This window comes from Eubalaena glacialis, chromosome 19 (genome assembly GCF_028564815.1).
Source record: "Eubalaena glacialis isolate mEubGla1 chromosome 19, mEubGla1.1.hap2.+ XY, whole genome shotgun sequence".
Lineage (NCBI taxonomy): Eukaryota > Metazoa > Chordata > Mammalia > Artiodactyla > Balaenidae > Eubalaena > Eubalaena glacialis.
The window spans coordinates 18,836,994-18,859,278 of NC_083734.1; the positions used below are offsets into that span (position 1 = coordinate 18,836,994).

General features: G+C 32.5%; 1 protein-coding gene across 1 annotated transcript in view; it reads left to right on the forward strand.

The window, feature by feature from the left end:
* The window catches only part of SUZ12 (SUZ12 polycomb repressive complex 2 subunit), a 36,267-nt gene extending 14,810 nt beyond the window's left edge, over positions 1-21,457 (forward strand). Inside the window, exons 5-16 of the mRNA XM_061175396.1 lie at positions 1,208-1,257; positions 4,427-4,512; positions 6,279-6,510; positions 7,627-7,720; positions 11,897-12,002; positions 15,424-15,601; positions 17,041-17,132; positions 17,357-17,500; positions 17,981-18,138; positions 18,521-18,719; positions 19,222-19,301; positions 20,931-21,457. Coding sequence (XP_061031379.1) covers positions 1,208-1,257; positions 4,427-4,512; positions 6,279-6,510; positions 7,627-7,720; positions 11,897-12,002; positions 15,424-15,601; positions 17,041-17,132; positions 17,357-17,500; positions 17,981-18,138; positions 18,521-18,719; positions 19,222-19,301; positions 20,931-21,276 — 1,765 coding nt within the window. The 3' untranslated portion in view covers positions 21,277-21,457. The remainder of the gene's footprint in view (positions 1-1,207; positions 1,258-4,426; positions 4,513-6,278; positions 6,511-7,626; positions 7,721-11,896; positions 12,003-15,423; positions 15,602-17,040; positions 17,133-17,356; positions 17,501-17,980; positions 18,139-18,520; positions 18,720-19,221; positions 19,302-20,930) is intronic.
* The last annotated feature ends 828 nt before the right edge of the window (positions 21,458-22,285 follow it).

The following is a 22,285-nucleotide window of genomic DNA, read 5'->3' on the forward strand; positions in this document are numbered from 1 at the left end:
TGCTTGGACCCTTACACTGCTACTCCGCCATAGTCATTTTGTTCTCTACTGATATCCTAGCATACTTTTCTTAGTACTGTTCTAGAAATGCCCTTCAGGACCCCCACCCTGTAGTTTTTTTAGCATACACTTTCATAGATTACCTCACTAAGAAAATAGAGGCATCCTCACATCTTCTGTTGAAATATCTCACTTACCTCCTGTTTCTCTAAGAAGAAGAAGAGTCCTGGGCAAAGTTACAAAGCTAACCTCTTGATAATATGTCCTCATTTCCAGTCATTACTTGTTCCTTAACGCTCTCTTGCCTCAAAGTCTTTACATAACTCTTCCCCTCTGATGATAAGAATGTATAGATTGTCACCATCATTTAAAAAAAAAACAAAAACATACCCTTTATTGATCCTTATTGCCCTTTTACTGCTATTTACTTTGATTCTTTAGTAAATTTCTTGAGTAAAAGTACTGCTTCCCTTTTCCCAACATCTGTTCTGGAAAGTTATGAATGGCTCCTGATCACGAGATAGATTGCTCTTTTTCCAGTTTAAAGGTACTACAAAAGCCTGTTGATGTTTTTGTTTATTCTATCCCAACTTAATAGTTTTTCCATTGGTAGTAAATATTTTTCAAAACAAAAGGATCATTATAGTTTATGCTTCCTTTTCATTGCTTCTAAAACTAAAAGTGAAAATGACAAGTTGAAACAGTAAATTACAAATCTATAGCAGATTTGTAATTGTATATTTCATCCCTAATTGAAGTAGAAAGTGATGGTTCTGCATCATTAGTTGGGAGGTTGAAATTCCATAGCTTGAAAATACTCAAACACTTTTGCCTGGATTCAGCTACCGTTTGACGGGTGGGAAGGGAAACCTGTCCCCATTTTATAGGTAGAACACTAAAGCACAGTAAATTATCTTGCCTCTTATTTGGTGGTCTGTTATTTTCTGCCTTGCTTCTTTGGTGTTTTTGTTTGTGTGTGTGTGTGTGTGTATGTATGTGTGTGTTTTTAATGTGTATAGGCACACTGTTTTGGATGTCATACTTAACAGGGAGAGCATGGAGTCATGGGCTTGAACAGAGTTAGGAATTAGACAGCCAAATATTTATAAATTAGCTGAAGTAGCTTTGATTTCAGTGTTATATTTTAAAGTTGAGGTTATTTTTATTATAGAATATTAAAGTGATAAAATTTTTTTGTTCTGTTTAGCTTGTCAGCTCATCTGCAGCTTACATTTACTGGTTTCTTCCACAAAAATGGTATGTACTTAAACATATTGGCATTCTAACAACAAAACACCTTTGTGACTGAAAAAAAATTTGCATGTAAATTCATAAAATTATATTTAATGGAAAAGATGTTGATGTTGATAATTTAATTTCTCTTTAGTGGATTTCTCCAACAGTTTCAATTATTGCTTTATTTGGTCAGTGGTGGGATGTGGAGGAGGTAACTTGCAACTCATTAAACTTTAAAAGTAGTAGTTCTTAAATTTTAGTGTGTGAAGAAACGTTTTGACAGTTTGTTTGAAGTACGTATACCGGGATACTACAGGGACTCAGATCTAGCAGGGTTTTGGTGGAGCTTAGGAGTCTGCATTTTAATAAAGCACCAAGGTAATTCAGAAGTAGGTCATCTGAGGAACAAGTTTTAGGAAACTCTGGCTTTAAAAAAAGAATGTGTCAATATATATGTGTGTAACTGAGTCACTCTGCTGTACAGCAGAGGTTGGCACAACGTTGTAAATCAACTACACTTCAATAAAAATAAATAAATAAGAAACTCTGCCTTAAAAGTTTTTAAAAATTGTAGGTAGACTTTATACATAAGGTTGTGTTCATCGCCTGGTTTTCTTATTGCTGTCTTGCTGTCCATTTAAGTTTTAAGTAGATTTTTAAATTGTTAAAATAATCAGTGCTGTGTGGGATCATTCTTGAAGGTAAACGTTAGCTTCATCTGGCTCATATCTAAATAGATGAAATTCTGGCTCTTACCGCTCAACCGTACCTTTTAGGGCTCTAAGTATTGCAGTTTAAAAAACGCTGTGTAACATTATCTTACCCAACTCAGAGCCATCATTCCAAAGATCCTAAGTAGAAAATAATGGGAAGGACTTGTAATGAAATTAAATTTCTTAGATTTTGTCATTTTTTATTTCCAACGTTTTTCGAACTTTAAGTTATAAAGACTAATGATGAGAATTGTAATTAATTGCCTTAGAACCTGGAATAGGTGAAGAGTCTCCTGAGTAGAGCCCTTTCTGCATAAACATTTTGAGTATTTTTTTAATACAATAATAAAACAACTGAAACAACCACTGCTACCAATGGGATATATCAATGTGTTAGATATTATATAAAGAAAATTATATAGTCTTAAATGTTACTTCATTAAAAGAGGTGAAAGCATACTGGGTAAAGTTTCAGTTGGTTTCAGAATGGATAAAATGCCTCTAGGCTTGTCCATCTTAAATTTGTATGTGTATCCTTTAATAATCATGTAATGGAATAAAACCTTTATAAGAAACAGGTCAAGTTGGTCATCCTTGGTATTGTTTAGTAAGAAAGTTTAATAATAAGCAGAATGGTTATATTAGAACAGTTTGATAACTAGTCAGGTTTTTAATGTAAGAAATTTGAAGTCTGGTCATATCTGTATTAGCAGCTAATGTAACTTTACTTCTAGTTTTGCCCTACATCTGGTCTATTTTTTTATATAGAAGTAACCTCAGTAGCATTTTCATGGTTTTTTTCCTCCTAAATCATTTATAATCATCTTGTAGAGTTCATATTTCTAATCATTCATCATACTTGGTCTTCTGTGATACTTAAAAAGTACATGAACTCTAATACTTTAGAAGCTTATAATTTGAATTTTATAGGTTTGTTAGCCCTTTGTTCTCAGGGACTTCTATAAAACATATAAATTATTCATCACTGAAATCATTGATGGATATTAATCGAATAATATTTACTAATTAATATTTGATTAATTAATAGTAATTGAATTTACTTGAATTAATTAGTTGAAATTAACTGAAACATGGTACGATAAACTTTTTTCCCATCTACATGACAAAAAAGTTCAAAAATTGCACAAATTCACTTGAACTTTTTTTTTCTTGATATTACTGAAGTAAATGAGAAAGTAAACTCTGTTGATACTTCTATTTCCAGAAAATAATTTCCCATTTTAACTTTGAAATTAGTGGAAGTTGGAAAGAAGCAGATATATTGCCTCCCTTGTCTATTCAAGGTATATTCGTAGTGTTTTTTTAAGAAGTAATATTTTTAAGAAATCAGGATAGAAAAGCAACATCACAATCCCCAAAATATGATTATTTTTTCTTTTGTTTTTAAATGAAGACTTTTGTTTAGCAATTACTACTTGAGACTGCTTAGAATGAATACACAAAGATTATTAGGGTACTATTTTCATGGTGAGTATTGTTCAGAGAGTATTTTTGTTACTGCATTTTAGATATTTGGTTATTTTTTGGTATGTTAAATTATTTTTATCCTGGATGCAACTTTCAAGAGACTGATTGAAATGTATTTTATGTATACACCCTGAGTAAGAAGAATGTTTTCAAGTAGAAAGAAGTATTGTCCAAAATCTCAGAACAAAAATTATTTTATTTCTGTGTATGTTCATGGATTTATCTATAATATATAGAGAACTATATAGAAGTACATAGTAGTTCGATATATTAGGAACTTAATGATGAATGGATGATTAAATATTTAAGTTTTTTGGACTATTAATGCCTTTGGGATTAAAGACAAGCTGTAGGGAAGTATTCTGGAACCTTAATTTGCAGAAGCCTTTGTTAGTTCATTGATATAGAGAATATAGACTATTACTTTAAAATTAAATTTTCTAAACATTATAAACCAAGAGATTTCCCTAGGTAGTAAATAATGTCTTGATTTTTGCTATCCCATTTAGGCATGTAAGTTTTATGTTTAATATTTTTTGAAAACTATTTTTTTAATCCCTTTGGTTATGTTTTGATCAAATCAAAGAGCCTTTTAGTTTAAATATCTGAGCATTCAAAATGAAATGAAATATGTAAAATAGTAACCAGTTCAATTTAAATGTATCTTAAACTAAATAATTTTTCTAATAGATTTTAGAAGAAGGAAAAAATTTTTTAATGTTTATTTTGTGTGTTACCTCTCCTGAACTGTTTCATTTGCGCTTTCTACTAAGAAGCCTTAACTGTATTTGTCAAATTTGAAACTGATTGTGGGAAAAAGGAATAAGTAAACTTCTGAGAAGACTTCATTATAGGAAGTCTTTTTTGTAAATTCTCAGACTTCTTAGGAAAATAAATACTATTTTTTAAAAATAGATTTTAATCACTTCTCGGTCTTTTGGCTAAGATCAAGTGTAAAATAGATTTTAAAGTATTGATTTTCTATTTAGATAAGCCATCACAAAATTCAGAAAATGAACAAAATTCTGTTACCCTGGAAGTCCTGCTTGTGAAAGTTTGCCACAAAAAAAGAAAGGTAATGTATAGGATGATACTGGTAGATGAAATGGAATAATTTTTTTCATTGAATATATTTATGCATATATATCGTTTATGCATATAAACCTTAAAAGCTTTTAAATATGTTGATGGCTGAATTGTAAAACTGATAACCTCTTTTGCCAACCTGCCATATCTTCATGTTTTTTCTAATCTGGCTATAGGTATCTGCATAAAACTTTCTGTTACAGGAGTATGACAGTGAAGGGAAGAAGCTATCTTTTAGCATCTTAGGAGATAAATTCAGTTGCTTCCTGCCACTCCAGTCTCTTAGCTTATTTTTTTTAGCTATTTGTACACATTAATGTTTTAAATAAGAGCTAAGAGAGAGTGTTTCCCAAAAGGATTATCTTGTAACACTACTCTCAGGCAAAGAAATTTCTGTTTCTAGCATTATCAGCCGTTAACTTATAAATATATTGCTTCAAATTTTTATTTATAAGATGAAATCATTTCACCATAGAAACAAGTATTATGGTGGTTAAATTTCCTGGGCAACCCACCAAAGCCAACAGATATACTTTTAGTAGCCTTAAGTCCTTGGGTATTTTAAGAATGGGAGGGAATTCCCAGGCGGTCCAGTGGTTAGGACTTCATAGTCCCACTGCAGGGGGCCTGGACTCGATCCCTGGTCGGGGAACTAAAAGCCCACAAGCCATGTGGTGAGACCAAAAAAAAAAAAAAGAATGACCTGTATAGAGGTTCTGATTGCTCATGCTCTTCCAAAATCAATCACAGTAAGGTGATACGGTGAAAACTGTGCTAGAGCATTGGTATGGAATAGACCAAGGTGATGGGAGACAGCAGTGTAAGTACATATTAAAAACTCTATAAAGTTAGTTAATAATACTCCACGCTCCCACCCAACTCCCATACGCAACAAGTAGTGATGTGAAAATTCAAGATAATATTAAGGCAAAAAATGTGCCTGTAACTATAGTATGATCCTTTTTGTGTTAAAAAAAAATAATAGGCATAAATATTTTCTTCAAAGGATATATACAACCAATTGCTAATATTAGTCTTCTCTGGAGTATAAGACCTGGGGGGTGGAGGAGACTTTTATTTTTCTCATTTTATATTCTTGTAGAGCAGAATTTTAAGACCATAAGCATGTATTCTGTTTGTTTTTAAAAAGAAGTTACCTAAAATATGTACTACATTTTCTTGTTAAAAAGGTCTTCTGCATCTTGCAATTTTTCAACTTTGCTCTTTCAGCATATCTCTAGTTATATAATTACAGAACATTACTCATAAGATGATTAATGTTACTTCTTATAAACTATTTAAATATATGGATTTACTATTTCTCAGTGTTGTTGACAGTGGGGTTATTGTAATAATCTTTTTTCATTTCTAATAGTCCTATCAGTCATTTTGTTAAAATAGAATATTTAAGGGGAAAAGGTTAATTTGCATGAGTTGTAATATTTTAAGCATTGTTTTAGTTCTATATTTCTAACTTAAAACTTTCAGATGACCATCAGCTAAATATTAGATATACTATTATATCATTATTTTCATTACATTGAGGATATCCTCAATTGTGCTAATATTTGAAAGATAGTTGATCCAAATTTTCTTTTTGCTTCATCACAATTTTCAGACGTATGGTTAGAATTTTAGCATGCCATTTGGAAATCATGGCCTACACCATATTTCCTATAGCTGTGATTAGAGGTTTTATTGTAATTCTTACAATTGCATATGCATAAATAAATATAATAATCTTTGCCTTTGCAGGATGTAAGTTGTCCAATAAGGCAAGTTCCTACAGGTAAAAAGCAGGTGCCTTTGAATCCTGACCTCAATCAAACAAAACCTGGAAATTTCCCGTCCCTTGCAGTTTCCAGTAATGAATTTGAACCTAGTAACAGCCATATGGTGAAGTCTTACTCATTGCTATTTAGAGTGACTCGTCCAGGAAGAAGAGAGTTTAATGGAATGATTAATGGAGAAACCAATGAAAATATTGGTAATTTTTATTTTAATAATTTTACTAGATTTTGTTGGAGATTAAGGTGATCAGTGAAAATGATTGAACTAATACATCTTCATAGTATTCATAATTGTGTACAAAATATTTCTTTTTTTAGTTATTTTCATAATTAGAGGAAAAAATGGCGCAGAACTAGAAATAAATGCATGTGTTCTAATAGCATGGCCTTTATTTATTTGCAAATCTCTTATAGTCTAATGAGATAATTATTTTATGGTATATTGGCCTTGCTTTTAGACTTTTGGCTATTGTGTTGTACTAGGTATTTCTTCTGTAAAATTCTCATTGTTGTATGATGAAACATTTCATGCAGCAAAAAAAAAAAAATGTATATATATATATATTGAACACTGGATGGAAAATACTGGTATTTAAATTAGTCTCTCAGCAAACAATGAATTCATTCCCCCCTCAACATTTTATTGTGAAAAATTTCATACATACAGAACAGACAAAAGAATTTGGTAGTGAACACCTATCCACCCACCACTTAGAGTCTACAATTAACATTTTATTATACTTACCATACATCTATCCTTGTATCCTCCCAACAGTTAGGAATCCACCTTTGAGGTAATCATTCAAACAACATATAGGTGCTGGGGACACAAAGATGATTAAAAAAATCCAGTCCCATCTTCCAAAGGCTCATAACCTAGAGTATGGAGATAAACATAAAATATAATTGCAGCTAAATGATACGTGGTATAATAGAGGTATTTGTGAAGTTCAGGGGAGAAGCACCTTGGAAGAAATAATCTTTGAGTCTTGAAGTATCCTTTGGAGTTCCTGGAAAGTAACCATGAATGAGGAGGGTTTTTTCCTCCTTGCCTAGCAAGAAAGATCATTCTGAACAGAAAATAACATTTGCAAAAATGTGGGGTTAATAATGTCAATGAATATCAAAAAGTAAGGACATACACATAAGGCTGAGACATAAAGTTGAAGAGTGTTTGGATATTATTATATTGCAACTTAAGTTTATTTGTACCTCATTTGGGATAAATGTATGTTATGTGAAGGGACTATATATCATAAATATGATGTTTTTGCTTGAATATTTGATTCATGAGAAATGTTTGTCAAATTCAGATGTCAATGAAGAACTTCCAGCTAGAAGAAAACGAAATCGTGAAGATGGGGAAAAAACATTTGTTGCACAAATGACAGTATTTGATAAAAACAGGTAATGTTGATGGACAAGCAAGGCTCCCATGTTTTAGAAATGTTTTTATTTTGAAGCAGAATATAGTGGTGATATTGTTTCTTTGCCTTTGTTTCTCTTTATTCTTATGGATGAAAAAACAAATTTGCAAATACTGAACTTTTCTCTTTATCACATAGAAAGCAATAAACACAGATGAGGAACTATTTGAACGGCTCAGTTAAGATTGTTTATTCAGCAAGTATTTTCTGAGTGTCTCCTCTTTGTCAGACACTGTTTTAGGCAGTGAGAAGGCAACAAAACCGCTGCCCTCATGGAGCTTAATTTCTAGTGGAGGAAACAGACACCACCCCCCAAAATTGTATCAACTAATGTCACTTAGTGGGAATGCTGTGAAGAAAAATAAAGAGAATAAATGGTGGTTTTGTAGAGAAAGCCTCTGAGAAAAGGTCATATTTGAGCAGAGACCTGACTAAAGTGGGCCCCATGCAAATCTTGAGATTATGTATTTACTAGAGTTAAGGAAGAAAAGTGTGTGTAATCATCATTGTGTGGCTCTGTGTGCATTTGGCACAGGGTAGCAAGGAACACTTGGATTTATAATCATCTCTGCAGTTTTCATTTGGGAATGAAGCATCTTAGTGCCAGTAAAAGAACCTCTGGGAAGCAAATACAGCATTCTTTTTTGATAGGGTTGGAGGATGAAACCTAATGATTTCTTGTCCTAGGCTGCTCACTGGTAGTTAACCCTTAGGTATAGGAGAAAGAGCCAAGAAAAGCAATTAGTGTGTTTCTCCTGCTCTTTGAAAAGTAAATTGTTGCCTTAATGTAATCCACTTATTAGCCACTAGGGTAAAGAAAGGTTATAGGGCTTTTAATGGGAAAGCAAAGGTGATTAGGAATAATGCCATGGATTTTGCTACCATATTGTCTTAGAATATATCACTTAATGTCGCTTAATGTTACCGGCAGAAACCAATATAGTGTTTTTTTTAAAGTCAGAAATTTGAATGTGGATCAAAAATTTAAATGGAGAACAACAGAAACATATATGCTAGGAGATAGGGGTTGTGTCTGTGGGAGAAGCAATTAGGCTGTTGTTGCACACTGGGCTTCATCAGTGTTGGTAAATGTTCTATATATTTTAGGCAGCGTGAGGGGAGGGGTACATTATATTCTTTTAAGAATTCTTTCTACCTTATATTAACATATTCCTTGTACGTTAAAACAAAAAAACAAAAAAACTGCTTTTTTAAAAAGTACCAAGAGGAAAGAAATCATGGGAGAATTTTCCCCCAACTTTTGAAAATTTCCAAACCTATAAAAAAGTTGAAAGAACAATACAGGTAGTAATTAATACCCATGTACCCTTCACCTAGATTCATCAGTTGTTAACATTTTACCACATTTGCTTTATTTGTGAGTGTATTTTTGTGACAAACCATTTGAGGGTTAGATCATGACGCTGGATTTCATTTCTTATTCATAAACACTTCATTCAGCGTGTATCTCCTAAGAGCAAGGACATTTCCCTCCATAACCACAGTACGCCTATCATATTCAGGAAATTTAACATGATACAAAAAATACAATACTCTCTCCCCAGTTTCCTCGATAATGTCCTTTTCTGTTCCCTACTCACCCCATTCAAGGATTGCGATCTGTCAGTTGCCATATCTATTCAGTCTCCTTCAATTTGGAACAGTTTTCCAGCCTTTTTTTTTTTTTTTTGCCTTTTGTAACAACACTTTAAATACAGGCCTGTAGTTTTGCAGAATGTCTTTCAATTTGAACTTTTGTGATTATTTCTTTATGTTTAGATTCAGGTTAAACATTTTGGGCAGGAACACTAATTGGTGATGTGTTCTTTGTGCACATCACAGACACAGCTGATACTAGGTTTGATCGCTTGGCTAGAGTGGTGTTTACCATATTTCTCCATTGTAATGGTCCCTTTTCACTTTAATTAATTAATATGCAACCTCTGTAATAATTAATACATGAAACTGGATAAATGTCCTTTTTCTCCCAACAGTCTTTTTTTTTTTTAACGCAATAGTTTAGCATCCATTGATGATTCTTACTTGAATAAATTATTCTATGGCGGTGGCCACATGGTAACTTTCTATCAGTTCTTCCATGTTTGGTTTGTTGGCATTTTTCTGTGAAGAAGAGCGTTCCTTCTCTCAACCTTTTTTTTTAATCAGTATGGATTAATGAATTCCACTTTTATTCAGTCTGTTTTAATCTATTGATGTTGCTATTTTAATGCTCAAATTGTCCCAAATTTGGTCAGGAGGAGCCCCTCCAAGCAGGCTCCTAAGTCCCTTTGACTTGTTTTTATTTATTTATTTCCTTGTTTTCTGGAATATTCTAGATATTCTCCTTTTCCTACCTCTGCTCTGGAATTGGCTATTTCTTCAAAGGGTCGTAGTTCCCTTCAGTAGAGGAGAAGTATTTGCCAACCAAAATCTGAGGAGTTAGATGTTTTAAAAATTCTTTTTATAATCTCTGAGAAGCTAAAGTCTCCTTAAAGAATGACCAAAATTCAAAAGCCATATTGAAAGAGTATGAAATATGGAGTGAAATAAAAAAACTTCTTCTGAAAACAAAAACGCCATCATAAGCCAAGTCAAAATAAAGATGACAAGTCAGGAGAAAATTAATTTCAACTCATAATATATAGATAGATGCCTCATTCCTTTAATATAAAAAGATTATACTAAGTAAAAAGAAAAACACCACAGGCCAGTAGAAGAATGAGGAAGGGATATCGCGAAAATGTTTACAAGAAAATATATATGGTTTTTAAACAACTAAAAGGTAAAACATCTGAATATAAAAGTACACTGAGATGTCATTTTTTCACTTACCAGTTTGACAGATATCAAAAAACTTGATAAAGCACTGTTGATGAGGCTGTGGGGGAAAAGGGCCTCTTCATACACTACAGGTAGGAGAGTACATTGGATTGTAGCTATCACATGTTCAGCCATAAAATAGAATATTATGTAGCCATGTAAACATGCATGAGGAAAAGTCCTTTCCATTTTAGAAGTATACTAATGTATTATCTATTCAAATTAGTAAATAAAATTAGCTTCTAAAAATATTAAGTTGAACAGCCTTGTTGATATATTATTGAAGTAGAATAAATTCAGTAGCACAGCATAAAGACAAAAATTCTTAAGGCTCAAAATCATTCGGTGTTAAGAGTCAGACTTTGGAGACAGATTACCTGGATTCTGTTGCTAGCTCTGGCTACTTACTGTGTCATCTTAAGGCAAGTTATTTAACCCTCTCTATGCCTCAGTTTCTTCTTCTGAACAATGGAGTAATAGCATCTACTTCATAGAGGTGTTGGGAAGATTAAATGAACTCTGTAAAGTCTTTAAAATAGTGCCTGGCACATAGTAAGCACTCAATAAATGTCAGCTAATACCACCTAACAGAATTTCTCTAAGACCGATGAAGAGATGCCAGATTCTTGATATACAATTAATTATTGAGTATGGTTGAAGAATGGTATTTAGGTTAGTAGTGTTTAATTGTATGGAAAAAAATAACATAAACTATGTATACACACACAGATATGTACACACACATTAAAACTATACTGTGAGTATGGGTAGAATTTAATCGATTCTTTGATTCAACCAGTATTCCATTTATTCATTCACCTATGAAATGTTTATTGAGCACCTATATGTGCCAGGTGCCCCCCAGGATCTTACAGTTAATTAGTTTACTGGTCAAGTATAAAAGTCAAGAATTCTAGTTCAAGTACTTACAGTAGTTAAAGATAACAGAGACATAATTTTTAGCGGTTCCCTAAGGCAAGTATTATAACACCGTTGTTACCTCGTTTTTAAAAGTATAAAGCCTGCACACATGCTTTATACTTAACGTTTAAAACTTAGCAAGTTTTAAGACCTTAGGCATATTATACTTCAAATGTTTAAAGTTATATCTGAGTAGCTACAGTAATGAAATAATTCTCTAGTAATAATTATCAGTACAAATCATTAAAATTTCTTTTGTCAGGAATGGAGTGTAGGTATATTTTTAAGTCTTGTTGGATATGTAAGCTAGTTTATAAATTTAATAAATGCTTTTTAGTATAACTCTAAAGATGTAGAATTTGTGTACTTACAATAATACTCAGGTTACTTTAAAGTGTATGTGTTTGTCTAACAGGCGCTTACAGCTTTTAGATGGGGAATATGAAGTAGCCATGCAGGAAATGGAAGAATGTCCAATAAGCAAGAAAAGAGCAACATGGGAGACTATTCTTGATGGGAAGGTATGGACTACTTAGAAGACTGAGCACGTTATAGTTATGAACTCCCATTTTTGATTGATGTTTTCTTCCCCAAATGCAAATTCACATTGGAAGGAATTCATGTTGGAAGGAAGAGTCCTTTTTTTTATACTTTGAAAAACACAAGTCAAAATTATCTAGTCAGAGTATTTAATGGAAGGCATCATCCTTGGAACCAGACTGCCAGCTTCAAATCTCCACTCCTAGCTATGTGGCATCTGGCAAATTACTTAATCCCCTGTGTGTCTCGGTTTTCTCATTTGTGAAACGAGGCATAGAATTGATGGATTAAATGAAATAATTAAAGATGCTTAGCACCGTGCCTGGCATAAAATAAGTGCTCAATAAATGTTAACTGATATTTTAAACTCCATTCATAGTAACAGCAGGTAACATATGACTAATAAATTTATCAAGAAATCTTCAAATCTTAGATGAAGCAGGCTTAAAATAACTCTTCTAAGAGACTTAAAAAAATAAATAGGCATACATACATTTCTTAGATAGGCAGACTCAGCAGAATACTAATGTCATTTATTTCTAAATATATTAGATCAGTGTACCAGCACAAGCAAAATCCTGATTTTTTTTTAAGCCTTAAAAAATTAGTCTCAAGTTATCCTAGAACAATATGTAATAATACTGAGGAAAATTATGGAAAAGTTTTCTGAGAACCTTTACTTACCAGATAATAGAACATAGTATAAAGTTAAAAGAACTTAAATTTATGGTAAAATCTTAGCAATAGATAAGCACATCACTGAAGCGTAGTCTTGAAATAGTTTCCTGTATATTTTGAATTTATGATAAAATTGGTGTTAGATCTGTGTGGGAAAGATAAACTGTTCATTATCCATGTGACAGAATTGGTCTTTAGCCATCTGGAAATAAACTTAGACCTAGTAAATTCCAGAAGGCTCATAAATATAAATGTGAAAATTAACACTATATAACTTCAGAAAAAAATATAGGTGAATATTAATGTAATCTTGCTATGAGGAAAGAAAGCCCTTCTAGGTATGCTACAAAAGCTAGAAAGCATAAAATAAAAATGACTAATTAAAGTGAATCATATACTGCACAAATCTAAAGTTAAAAGCAAATGATGGACTGGGGCTAATATTTGTAACATACAAAAGGCTAATATGAATATGCAGTTAATAAAAACATAAGCAATCTAATTAGAAAAAATGGATAAAGAACAGTCTGACAGTTCTTAAAGCAACAAATGTAGATGACCAGTAAGCTTTTAAAAAGATATTCAACCTTACTAGTATTCAAAGATAAGCAAACAAAATCAGAGATACTACTTTTGACTACTAGTTTGACAAGAGTTTAAAAGGGTTGACAGTTTCTAGTTGGAGACGTGAGGACACATGCTCTCAAATAATGCTTTAATGTAAGAATAAGTTGGTATAACCTTATTGGAGGGCAGACTGGCGATACGAATAAAAATTTTAATTGTGTATATAATTATTAACCGTTTTATGTAAGTTAATTTTCATTCTACAGTTTTGTCACAAGGTAGTAACTGTTTAACTGAAAAGATGTAGATAACAAATCTTGCCTGAAAATTTTAAATAGTGAAAAATTGGAAACGCCTTAACTCTAAAAAGATAGCCATTGAAAAGAATACTTTGACAAGAAGATTTCCATGATATTTAATTTTTATATAATAATACATCCACCTTTTATAAAATTAATCATAATAGTGGTTACCTCTAGGTGATGGGATTTTAAATAATTTTTATTTCTTTATACGTATCTACAGTGCTTGAATTTTCTGCAGGTATTTATTATCTTTCTGTTTTAAATTTCTTTTTTAAAGTTTGTTACGTTTATCCATGAGAAAATAAGGATTATTATATGAGTTGTTGGGTTTTCCCAAGAAATTGAGGCAATATGAAATGGGTATCCTTTTAAGTCAGGTCATATAGATTTGCTTCTTTTTAACAGCTCTGTGTTATTCTTTTAAATAAATGTCCCATAATTGACTAAACCAATGTACTTCAATGGATAATTTGATTATTTTAATTTATTTTACATTTTCAAAAATGTTGTAGTGAGTATAGTTGTATTGGGTTGACCAAAAAGTTCGTTCAGGTTTTTCCGTAAGATCTTAATGGAAAACCCAAACGAACTTTTTGGCCAACCCATACATGTATCTTTTTGCATTGCAAGTATTTTTATAAGATAAGTTCCTAGATATGGACTCACTGTATCAAAATTGGTTTATATGATTACACTTTCACTTCATTCCAGTCTAAAATTATAGTTTTAAGAGGATTATTTGTAATAAAGATGTAGAGGGAGATTAGACTTGTGTGGCAGTAAAAATAAATAGGAGCTCATTGAAGGTTTCTGTAAAAGGGAATAGCATGAAAGCAGTCTTTGAGAAGATTATTTGGTCTCCTGGATATGGATTGGGAAGTAAAAATTAGAAGCTGGGAGAGCAGCTAAGATACTGTACTAATAAGATAGTAAGGATCTATACTTGATGATTATGTAAGAAAAGCAGAAGCAAGAATAGGGGTCAAATGTAATTCTGAAATTTTTAGTTTAGGGTCACTAGTAGACTGATAATGCCTGGAACAAAAATAATTGTACCTGAGAAGGAAAGAAAAGGTAATACATTCACGTCTAAAAACATATTTTAGTTCAGGGTGACCTTGATATCCAAGTAGCAGTGTTTAGAGCTCAAGTATAAAGAATGGAGAACCAATTTGGGATCATCTGTCTAATGGGTAAATCCTTGAGGATGGGTGAGAGACTCGGGCATATGGCTAAATGTTAGCTAGGAATTAAGGAGGCCAAGAGAAGAGTGGTTTTATAAGTGACTAGAGATGGAGGAGGAAAGACAAGATAGTTTAGTGTCCTAAAATCCAAAGAAGAGAAGAAGTAAGGGCAGTCGTTAGTGAAGCTGAGAGAAGTCAAGGAAAATTACTAATTGTTTTAATAATCATTCAGTTTACACAAAAAAAGTAATTGGTCATCTAAGAGAGGTTGCGGACCAGCAGGCTTTGGGTATCATAGTTTGTTTTTTGTTTTAATTTTTTAATTAACAACAAATAAAAATTGGAATATTTCTCTTGGAAACTTGGAAAAAGATCTGAAAATCTGGCTGTGTTGGGCCATTGTTTGTATGGGGCAGCAGTTCAGCAATTGCCAATAAGTAGTCGCCTCTTGTAGACAACCTGAGCCCTCCAGTACTACAGGCTCTACTGCACTATACATTTACTTTATTTGCCTGGCCATCCATGTAGGCATTTGGGGTTTTTAAGGAAAAATCTGTTAAGTCAAATTCACATTAACATGTCATAATAAATATTTTCTTTTTACTCCTACAGTTTCTTTCAGTTTATTATTTGGAATCTTCACTGTTTTCATGTTTTTTCTTTTTAAGAGACTGCCTCCATTTGAAACATTTTCTCAGGGACCTACGTTGCAGTTCACTCTTCGTTGGACAGGAGAGACCAATGATAAATCTACAGCTCCTATCGCCAAACCTCTTGCCACTAGAAATTCAGAGAGTCTCCATCAAGAAAACAAGCCTGGTTCAGTTAAACCTACTCAAACTATTGGTACGAATACTTTGCTGTCAAAATAATGCTTTGCAGGGTTAGGACTTAGGCTTTAATTTGTGTTTTGCTCCAGTAATCTTTGGGAAATATTATTTGACTTATTAGGCATATTATGAGTAAATTAGGGTTCCCTATTATTAGTCCTTTATTCAAAACCTTTGTGCCAGATGTATGTGGGAATTTTGGGGGATTTCTGGTTTTTTTAATTTTAGAATTGTGGTATAGTATATAGGATATCTGCCATATACTATATAACACCTCCAAATGAGGTTTATAGATAGCCTTATGTCAGTTTAGGGTTTTTCCATTAAATAAATTTGTCTCAAACTCATGAGAAAATGATTGTTTTTCAGAGCTTTTTAGATGTTGGAATTGCAGCTTTAAAGGGCTTTGGAACTGTATGCTTTTAAAAATTCATATAAAAATTTGTTTATGTTATGGAACTGACTTCATTATTTCAGAGTGTTTGTACAATTTTAGGGCTGGGAAAGGATCATCATAACCTGAATTTTACCAGGTTAAATTTTGCAGTAAATTTTTAAGAGGAAAAACATGTACAAATTGTAGCAGTTAGCTCTGCTGAGTTAAGGCCCAGGTTGCAGTATTCTTTCATTTTGTTTATCTGCGTGATAAGAACACTGTCCTTGACCTGAGAGCATCCGTATGTTTTTATCTAAGACTGTTTAAGAAGGCAGAAGGCTTAAGACAGCTGTCTTTGACATATACCACTCATGTCCATTAATTGTGTGCAGGTCACTGTAAGAGTCAGATTCAAGAGATAAAAGAAATGACCCATGTCAGAGGAAAGATTTCCCAAGTAAATTGTGGTCTGGGCACTTTTCAAAGAATTCTGTGGCCAAGTAGATAAAAGAGTTTCAAAGAAACTGAGAAGAAGAGTTTTATACAAAATTGTACATATGAAATGATTACTTATGTCAGGGGAAATAATTTTTATTTTTAAGTCAGTAAAGTAATACACCAGAATTATTAACAAATGATTATCTTTTGGATTTGGAATGATATTAGTGCAATCACTTTAATTTCTGTTAAACCAACATTTAGTGGATATCTGCTCACTGCTGTGCACTGGGAATACAAAGTCCAATCAAAACTATACTCTGACCTCAAAGTGCTGAAAGCATTACAGTGACTACAATATAATTACTTGGGGTTATTTTTAGAATGTTTTAGGACATTATAGGTGGTTTATAAAGGAAAAAAAAATGGCTCCTGCCAATAAAGACCTTACTATCTGATTAGGGTTGCTGATTAAGGGGATTGTTCCCCTGAACATCAGTTGAGGGTGAGAACAAACATTGTATTAAATACCACAAGAAGAATTTTGTGAAACCTTTATTGTTTAATTATTTTCACAAGATATATTACTTCACTTTTAAGAAGCAAGTATTTTTATTAAATATAAAAGTATATGTTTTCAGCTGTTAAAGAATCGTTGACTACAGATCTGCAAACAAGAAAAGAAAAAGATACTTCAAATGAAAACCGACAAAAATTAAGAATATTTTATCAGGTAAACATAGCTGACCCTTCTTTTTTAAGTAATCACGAGATGCCTTTGTTTTGCATGTTATATCTGAAATATTTTGGCATATTTAAATAAAAAGAATGCCTCTGACTTGATTTTCCTTTTAAATTGTTTTAACTATTTTTAAAGGTAATATTGAAACAAAATATCTTGAGAGATGTAAGGTGGAGATTTGCTGTTCTTCTTTTTGTTTTCTGTTATTTTTAAAGTTCCTTTATAACAACAACACAAGACAGCAAACTGAAGCAAGAGATGACCTGCATTGCCCTTGGTGCACTCTGAACTGCCGCAAACTCTACAGCTTGCTCAAACATCTTAAACTCTGCCATAGCAGGTTTATCTTCAACTATGTGGTGAGTGACTTTCATCTTTTCTCACTCATAATATATTATACATTATAATACAATTTGACTTTCAGAAATTGTACTTTGTGCAAAATACCAAAATCTCTACACTGATGGATTGCTTATGCATGAATTAACAGTGAATGATTCAGAGTTTATGTATATTTGCACAGTACACCTATAATGACTCACATAATCCTCACACCAGCTCTGAATTAAGCGGTAATTTCCTTATCCTTGCTCAGTCAAGAAATCATTTGTACGAAGTTACCAAGCCAATAAATGGCACAGCCAGGATTTTAACACAGATCTTTCTGACTCCAGGTCTTCTGACTTTCTGTTCACCATGCTGGTATGCCTAGCGTATTTTAGTTTTTGAAACATTAAGAACCCCAAGTACTTTTTAGTTAATTAAGTTGGAAGGATAGGTATTTAAGTTAGGATAATTAATATTTTCTTTTCCTAAACACCTTGCCATTTTTGTTACAGTATCATCCAAAAGGTGCTAGGATAGATGTTTCTATCAACGAGTGTTATGATGGCTCCTATGCAGGAAATCCTCAGGATATTCATCGCCAACCTGGATTTGCTTTTAGTCGCAATGGACCAGTAAAGAGAACACCTATCACACACATTCTTGTGTGCAGGTAGGTAAAAAGGTCATACAACAAAAATTTATTCTGACTTCTATTGATGATGTTGGAGGAATAAAGGGAAGCCAGACAAAGCTACATTTAGGTGGGAATCCTTATTTCAGTATTAGCTAAGTCTCTGGGGTGGTATACTGCTGTATAACCCTCCCTTGGCTCCTGTTTCTACAGAGGTTTTCTCACTTCCTCCTTACAGCTTTTTCCTGTGTTGTTAATGTCGCTACTGCTCTAGTGGTTATAGGGGGATTAAAGTGTCTCCCAGTGGAAGTTTGTGTGTGCATACCTAGGTAGAAACCTGTAGGAATGGAATGTACTCTATTTGGGGGCTGTGAGCCTTCTCTGTGTTACTTAACATTACATCAACATTTCTTTTCATTAGGCCAAAACGAACAAAAGCAAGCATGTCTGAATTTCTTGAATCCGAAGATGGAGAAGTGGAACAGCAACGAACATACAGTAGTGGACACAATCGCCTGTATTTCCATAGTGATACTTGTTTACCTCTCCGTCCACAAGAAATGGAAGTAGATAGTGAAGATGAAAAAGATCCTGAATGGCTAAGAGAAAAAACCATTACTGTAATTATTATTATTATTGTTGTTGTTGCTGTTATCATCATCATCATTATCATTGACAATGACTTTAGAATTTTATGATTTAAATGATTTTTGTTTGAAAACTAATAATTGTTTAATATGAATTACATTTTGATTTAGTGTAAAGGAGCTTTTTCTAAATTAAGGAATTCAGGAATCTACAATTTTTATAATTGTGTCATTTTAACAGTAACCAACTAAAGGAAATACAGATTTTCTTCTTGTGCTTCTGTATTGTGTTTTTTCATTTTATTTAAAGGTAACTATTGTCATAACTTAGAATTTCCCTTTTAAAGTTACTACCTAAATAGATGATTTTAAGAAACATTGCCACTTTACTATATAAATAAGTTGTGGTATTTTTAGTTGCAAAAACTTCTATTTTTGACATTCTCACAATTTTTTCTTAGAAATACCAATTATACTTATTCCGCATCTAATAGATATTTTTTCTTTTTCTCTTTTTTCTTTTTTTTTTTAAAAGCAAATTGAGGAATTTTCTGATGTTAATGAAGGAGAGAAAGAAGTGATGAAACTCTGGAATCTCCATGTCATGAAGCATGGGTAGGGTATTTCTAAATTCAAATATTCCACTTCCTTTACGTTCTTTTTGTTGCTTCACATTCTATAAATCTGTTAGAATCTTACTTAAAATTCTGTTAAGTTAGATATAATTTGTCCTAAATATCCTAATTCAACTATTATAAAGAAAAATGGTTATCCTCAAAGAATGTTTAAGGAAGGTGCTAGCTCCATCTAACAGCAGGTTTTTATTTAATGTGTCCTTTTTTTTTTTTAATAATAATCCAATTTTTATTCCTTTTATTGCTAGGGGATACATAAATAATATGCCATGTGCTACACACCTGGAATTCCTGGAAACTATCACACTTATTGCCACAATTTTTAAAAATTGCTTAATTATTCAGAATAAAATATAAGCAGCTTTTCTGATTTCTTATTACCATTTCATAAAGCTCAAGGTAGAACAATCCTTATTTCTCGTGCCTTTGTAGCTGAAGCATTGTTTTTCCTGCAGATCTGCTTCCTTCCCTATGTGAACTATTTACCTGTCAGTACATATATTTTTCTTCTCTACCTTCATTAGTATTAGATGGCACAAGCATGTAAGGTTTTTTCATTTATAGTTAAATAAGTGGGACGGGGCACTTTTGTTTCCTTACTCTTGGGGAGTGAAGAGGAGTTGGTACATAACTTCTAGTCCAGATGTCTGGGTGCATGGCCTATAGCCTTTTTTTTTGTAAACTGCATTGAGCTAAGAGTAGTCTTCACATTTTTAGTGGGTTGTAAAAAATTAAAAAGAGGAAGACAACAGAGATCACATATGGCTTTTGCAAAGCCTAAAATATTTACTATCTAGCCTTTTATAGAAAATGTTTGCCTGATCCCTGGTCTAGTCACTAAAACTCAGTTATGAGTAAAGTATGTATATGGAGGCTTGCCTGAAATCTATGTTTTTCCTTTTGTCCTGATATGCCAGTTTCAAGGTAGAATTTTAGATTACTTAATTGAGTTCTGTTTTAATTCCTGATCCAAATCTGTTAGCATAACAACTACTGGGTTCATGATACACTGGCATTACAGACTGGCAGGAATTTGGTAAACTATTTGGATTTTATCAGATCTGCAGGCAGGCTTTTACAGGCTCTGTTAGAGTCTCAGTTTCAGTGGGTAACTGAGCAGCCTTCTCCTATTTGGTTTAATTTGCTTCTCTCAAATTTTATTCATTGCTTTCCACCAAAACAATCACACTGTACCACATTTGTTGTGACATCTTCATCTTTTCAGAGGTTTACCATGAACTGAAAATGTAGAGGAAACACTGCTTCTGAAATAGGAAACTGAGAGAATAGTTAATATTATATAGTTAATGAAAGTGGTGCTGGCAAGAGAAAATGTTTTATACTTTTAACTGCTAACTTCCTAATTCATTAGGAAAAACAGAAATGACATCTATTTAAGCTCTGGTTAAATTAAATTTGTTTAAATTTCTAAAACTGTAAGCTCATTCAGTTGATTGAATCTCAGATTCACTATAGTTTTACTACTTGTTAAGTCATCACTTAACTGGATTTGGATATAGTCTTAATGTTCTATAATGGTTAGCGCTGTGGCATTTGACAGAAATGCTTTGTATTGCTATTGATGTTTTCTGTTGTTTTTATTAAATAGGTTTATTGCTGACAATCAAATGAATCATGCCTGTATGCTGTTTGTAGAAAACTATGGACAGAAAATAATTAAGAAGAATTTATGTCGAAACTTCATGCTTCATCTAGTCAGCATGCATGACTTTAACCTTATTAGCATAATGTCAATAGATAAAGCTGTTACCAAGCTCCGTGAAATGCAACAAAAATTAGAAAAAGGAGAATCTGCTTCCCCTGCAAATGAAGAAATCACTGAAGAACAAAATGGGACAGCAAATGGATTTAGTGAAATTAACTCAAAAGAGAAAGCTTTGGAAACAGATGGTGTCTCAGGGGTTTCAAAACAGAGCAAAAAACAAAAACTCTGAAAAGAAAAGGCCTAACCCCATGTTATGGACAAACACTGAAATTTCATTCTAGGGAATTCAGCCTCTAGGAAGAGTCTTGTTTTTGTTTTTAATCATAAGTTCCAAACAGGCACTGTCAGATGAAGTAAATGATTTCAACAAGGATATTTTTATCAGGGTTCTATTTCACTTCATTATGCAGCATTACATGTATATCAGTTTTATTGATGTCATTAAAACATTCTCAAGTTTGAGCATGAAAAGCAATACTTCAAAGAAAGTATTTTTAACTTCAACAATTGTCTTATGAAATATATTGACTTGATAATCTAGAAATTATTTCATATATTTAAATTATAATGTTTTTTTGCAGTTGTGACTGGCTGTTTTTCTACTTCGTAATTGTGAGACATTTTCTTGGGGAGGGAAAATTGGAATGTGATTCCCTTTTTTAGAAATTGAAGATTTTTGTGAAATTACGTTGCATTACTATTTGCAGTCAAACCTTGATCCTTGATTTTGAAATCATTTGTCAATTTGGAATGAAAAATTACGACATTAAGATATTTTACATGATGTAAGTTCATTTTACAATTTAAAAATAGCACTTCTTCATCTTACGCCTGTTTGAGAGCATGTTAATTTTTCACATTGTCGATGGTGAAATGTCATGTTGGCTTATAAGGTTACTGACCATCCATTTGTTTTTATGTGGATAATTTTGGTGCATTGCTCACCCAGTATATTTTTTTAAACTTGAACATTTTGCTGTTTTTTTTTGTTTCTTGTTTTTCTTTCCCAATTAGGTAATCACGTGGAAAATTCAGCTGTCCATATCTCTTCATTAGGATTGTAAACCAAGGGAAGAATGAGTTCGAGATTTTTAAGATGCCACTTTTGAGGGAGGAAATGTTCTATAAAAATGAACCAGAAAATGATAATAACTTTTTTTTTTTCTTCACAAGGATGTCTTCGTAATGTATTTCACGATTAGAATATCCAATACAGATAAGCTGACTTGAATCGTTTT